This window comes from Sylvia atricapilla, chromosome 14 (genome assembly GCF_009819655.1).
Source record: "Sylvia atricapilla isolate bSylAtr1 chromosome 14, bSylAtr1.pri, whole genome shotgun sequence".
Classification (NCBI taxonomy): domain Eukaryota; kingdom Metazoa; phylum Chordata; class Aves; order Passeriformes; family Sylviidae; genus Sylvia; species Sylvia atricapilla.
Genome location: NC_089153.1, coordinates 9,961,585 through 9,966,276, shown reverse-complemented (window position 1 = coordinate 9,966,276; position 4,692 = coordinate 9,961,585). Strand labels below are relative to the sequence as shown.

The 4,692-nt window shown below is 44.5% G+C and overlaps 1 protein-coding gene across 1 annotated transcript; it reads left to right on the top strand.

Moving 5' to 3' along the window:
- Positions 1 to 342: 342 nt before the first annotated feature.
- SMIM32 (small integral membrane protein 32) lies at positions 343 to 1,198 on the top strand. The gene is given in 3 exon segments (XM_066329061.1): positions 343 to 468; positions 642 to 663; positions 665 to 1,198. Coding segments are annotated over 3 exon segments (438 nt in total). The 5' UTR covers positions 343 to 409; the 3' UTR covers positions 1,022 to 1,198.
- The last annotated feature ends 3,494 nt before the right edge of the window (positions 1,199 to 4,692 follow it).

The following is a 4,692-nucleotide window of genomic DNA, read 5'->3' as shown; positions in this document are numbered from 1 at the left end:
CGTTAACTGGGATTAAGAAAGTCAACTAACGCTTCGCCAGGATTTCGGCAGCACGGAGCCTCCCGAGGCAGAGAACCGCCACGGCAAATCCGGCCGCGTCTCAAGGCAGCGGCTGCCTCTCCATGCGGACGCCGCTTAACCCCGGATTTATGCGCATCTCACTCCTGAAAACCAGCCGGGAACCCACCGTGCCTCCTCTCCACGGACACTGAGCGCTGCCAGCCCGAGCCCTGGCTGCTCCCTGCCCGGTGCCGGGGCTGGAAGAGGCTCTCCCTCCTTCCCTCTTCCCTCAGCCCATGCAGGTGCAGCGCATCCCCGGAGCTCCCAGCGCATCCCCGGAGCTCCCAGCGCATCCCCGGAGCTCCCAGCGCATCCCCGGAGCTCCCAGCGCATCCCGGCTGAGCAGCAGATGAACCAGCGCATTTCCCCAATCGAGGCGTGCTGGGGGAACCAGGGCCAGGACACGAGGTACCTGTATCGTTTTTGATTAATATCTGTGGATAAATGCTGTAAAAATATGAGCCAAGAAGATTTGAAAGAAAGTCACTGAGCCATGCAAGTGAATTAATTTGTTTTAGACAACATGCGGCTGGGTTGCAGCCTTTTCCGAGCAGGAACAGTATTTCTTTCCTATGCCAAAGGCTGACTGCGTTTGCCCTCCTGTTTTTACTTCTGCTGCGGAGGAAATTAAGGCAAGAACATGTATAGTGAATTGCTCAATTCAACCAGTGCCACTGAAGCTCACCTAATGATTCAGACCAACACGCCCTACCTGAGCAGCACTCCGAGACCCGTGAGCTCCTCCGCTCTTTACATGTCCACAGCCAGGGTGCTAAAAGAAGGGGAAATAAACAAGCCAGACCTGGTGACTTACATCATTCTGTTTTTCTTTCTGTTCTTGACTGTGACATTCATTGTGTTCTTCATAAACTGCCAGCTGAAAAACTCTTTTTTTGCTACTCTTCCTTACGACAGATCGCTCAGGGAGGCGAGGAACCCGTGGAGGACACAAGCTGTCTGACACTTCTCATTCCAGCAGGAGCAGGCACCAGAAACCCTGTGCAGTGAGGAGTTAGTGCCATGTGCCAGGGCGTGAGATGGGACCCCCTTTAGAGTCATGGGCAGGAGGAGATTGCTGAAAATTATGTTCCATGCCAATCTGTGTAGCTGTAAATAAAAAGCTCTGTTATGAACTGAAGGGAACGCTTTAGAAAATTTCTACAGTTTTTTTGCAAAAACTTGCCCCGTGATTCCAGATTAAGCTCTGTGTGTATGCAAATGTCATCATCCACCCATTCAGTGTCCATACAAGGATAATTGTATTAACAACAATCTCTGATTTGGGCATCTGGTGGAGCTTGTTCCCCCATGTTTATAAAACCAAGCATCAAATATAAAAAACCCCAGTGTATTTGCCCAGTAGCTCCACACTGAGTTTACTTTCCAGACCCATTTCTCCCAACTGCTGCTGGAACTGCATGGTGATGCCGTGGGAGGCCTGCCAGGCAGGAGGAGAAAATGAAAAATGTTTATTTAGGCTTTTGATTGTCATTCTGTTAAGGGTGTTTTTGATGTTTGAATGCGTCATGGATCAAGTCTTAAGTTTCTACTTGTGTGAAACACTTATTACCTACGGAATTTATTTTCAACTTTCATAGCTGCAAAGGAAATTATTTGCCACAGCATGAAACCAAAATGATCAGGATGGGGAGAAGTGGAGAAAGAAAATGAATATATTTAATATTATGCAAACTAGTGAAAGGGGTGAGCAGAGTGCTCCAAGTTTGCTACACACCATGGGTAAGTTCTGAAAGCCATAAAACACAGCTTTATAGGAACAGTTGCTTTACTGTACAGCATCCCTACTCTTTGTTCTTCATCTAAACCTAGCCCAGTTAGAAGCATGAATTATCAATATGGGACAGCTTGATTCAACACTGGTCGCTGGCAACCCCCACCATTTCAAATTATTAAATTACTAATTACTTTTTGTTCTAAAATCCAAACAAAAAAAGCTTATGCTTAACACTGGTTGCTGACAAGCTATTTTGTAGATGCTGGTTTCTTGTAAACTTGCAGTTAGAGCTGCATGAACCCAGGAAGAGTGTCCATAATCCCCACAAACAGTAGGCAAAGGGCTTTTTTTTAAAAATCAAATGGCTCAACATACAGAATTGCAGCTATCCAGAAACACAAATTTTATTTTTGCTAGAGTTTTGGGTATTGGATCATTCAAAATGGGGTTCAAAGTGGTGTCAGATGCTGCTCCTAACCCTGTTTCTGACCTGCAGAGTACACCGGAGGAGCTGTGTGTATATTTGTGTGCATAATTTATTTCATCCAAATGAGATTTTACAATGCAATTACACACACATACAGGCTTGCACTCGAGAACACAAACAAAATGTGTATATATGGAAGTCTGTTTGCAAGCTTTCTCTTTTTTAACCCAAAAATTCCACAGTTGTTAACTGTGTAATGACATCCATGTAATGTCTTTATTACCATGTTTTATTTTGCTCAAATAAGCTAAACTACTACATAACAGATTTCAATATTTCATTCCTTGATATGTGGCCAATATTTCCTCTGAACCAAATTAACTGGTGTAATTCCAAGTAGTTATTCTAATGCAGAAAGCAACAATAAATGCAAGTGTATTTCTCTCAGCCCTTTTGGAATAAATCAAGTTTTATCAAATTAGGCATTTCTTATTTATTCTTAAGTAATGACAGCTTGTTTTCAGCTACCAGCCATAATGAGTTTGGTTTAAGAATTTCTGCTGGCAAAAGCCTCAAAACCTGACAGAGCACATGTTGCTTTGCACTCTTTATTTAAACATTCAAGTTTAGCTCCAGAATAATCCTATTTTTCTCCACAGCCTGGTTGGAGTACTACTACAGAAGAACCTGCCATGCTGAGAGTGTTAACTGATTTTCTGGGAATGCTTTTATCTGTGCCCTGTGTTGCCCTCACCAATATTCAGGGTCACTTCTATTAATGATATTCAGAATTATAGAATCCCACAACAGTTTGGGTTGGAAAGGACCTTAAAGATCACCCAGTACCAACAACTCCCCTGCCACGGGCAGGGTCATTTTGCAATGGCAGGTTGCTCCAAGCCCCTTCCAATCTGGCTTTGAGCACTTCCAGGGATGGGGCACCACCAGAGTTTTAGCTAATGTACAAAACATATGTGTAGAAAACATTCTGTTTCACCAGGCTCAGAATTCAAGATGACCAAAAAAATCTACTTTCCAACCACAAGCACACCAGGGAGGGACTGAGTGGCATTGCTTCACTTGCTGGAACTGTTTTATTAGGTGGACAACACGTGTGGGGTCTCACATGGATTCTCCAACTCTTTCCCTCACTCTCTGCCAATCACAGTCCTGCCTCTGACACAAACACATCGTTCCCTGCATCTTTTAACAAATCCCATTTTCTCAATGTGCCTTTTAAAAGGCTCTGAACACAGCCCTGCAGCAGCCTCCCCTCTCCTGATGGCTTTTCCTCAAGGCAGGCTAGAGCTCAATACACTGCAACACACAGGATGGGTTAAACACCAGGGATCTGGGGCACAGGGCTGTGAGAAGCGGAGTGGTCCCCATTGAGAGAAATTCTTAATTATTTGCTTTGCTTTCAAAGGATGAGCAACTCCTGTAACACTTTGAGGAGCATCTGCATACTTCACATCCATGGCTAAGTGCTCTGCTGAATCAGGAGCTGTGTGTTAAAGCAGGTTCTAACTCTCCCTCTGGACCAGGGAAACAACTCCTCACTTCCACCTGGAAGCAGCGAGATGCTTTGGAGCTGATGCCACTCTTTCAATGGATTATTATTATTGTGATATTTCATTCTGTGGTCTTCACCCTCTTAGTTATGGATGGTTTTGAATGCAGTTTCCCCAGACATTGGGACAGGCAGTGCCCACAGGGAATTTGCCAAAGCACTGGACTGAGGAACCAAGGAGAAACCAGCAGCTCCATCCTCCTCTGAGAGCATCCCATAACTGGGAGCTGGCTCATCCCATTGCTCTGCCTGCACACTGGACTTGTTAACGTTTTGGGGACTCAGCAGGATTCATCTTTCTTCTCACAGTTCCTCCTGTAGATGAGCTTCCCCATGAGCATTTGTCCTCTTGCACTTCCCTTTCCCCTGACAAAAGTCAGGAGCTGAGGGTTTTCTATACCCGACACAGCCATGACAGCTCCTGCCTGGAAAGAGCTCACCTGTAGGACTCACAAGTCAGTCAAATTGCACAGCAAGACAAAAGGCAAAGAATAAATCTTAAAAGCTAAATATTTCGTGTCTGTCCGAGGTGTCAGCCTGGTAACTAACCCAGTGCTGCATGGTAAGGCTGCATTGCACAATCTCCAAATCTGTAAAAAACCACTGCAGCCAATGCAATTTGTACCTCACTTGAAGGAGATTTCTTCTAGCAGGTCCAAGGAAAAAGAACTCTTTACAATTAAGTAATGAAATAACTTAAGTTTCTGTATCTGAGAGCACAGCAGCTTTTACCTTACCAAAAAGCTACAGAAAAGTATTTTCAAAATGATAGGCTCACCTTTTAAGAGAAGGAACATGTACATGGGAAAGGCATGAGCAGGAAGTTACAAGTGATAAATTAACCCTTGTGTAAACAAATACTTGAGACAGAGCTCAGATAAAAGAAATCAGAAGAATCTG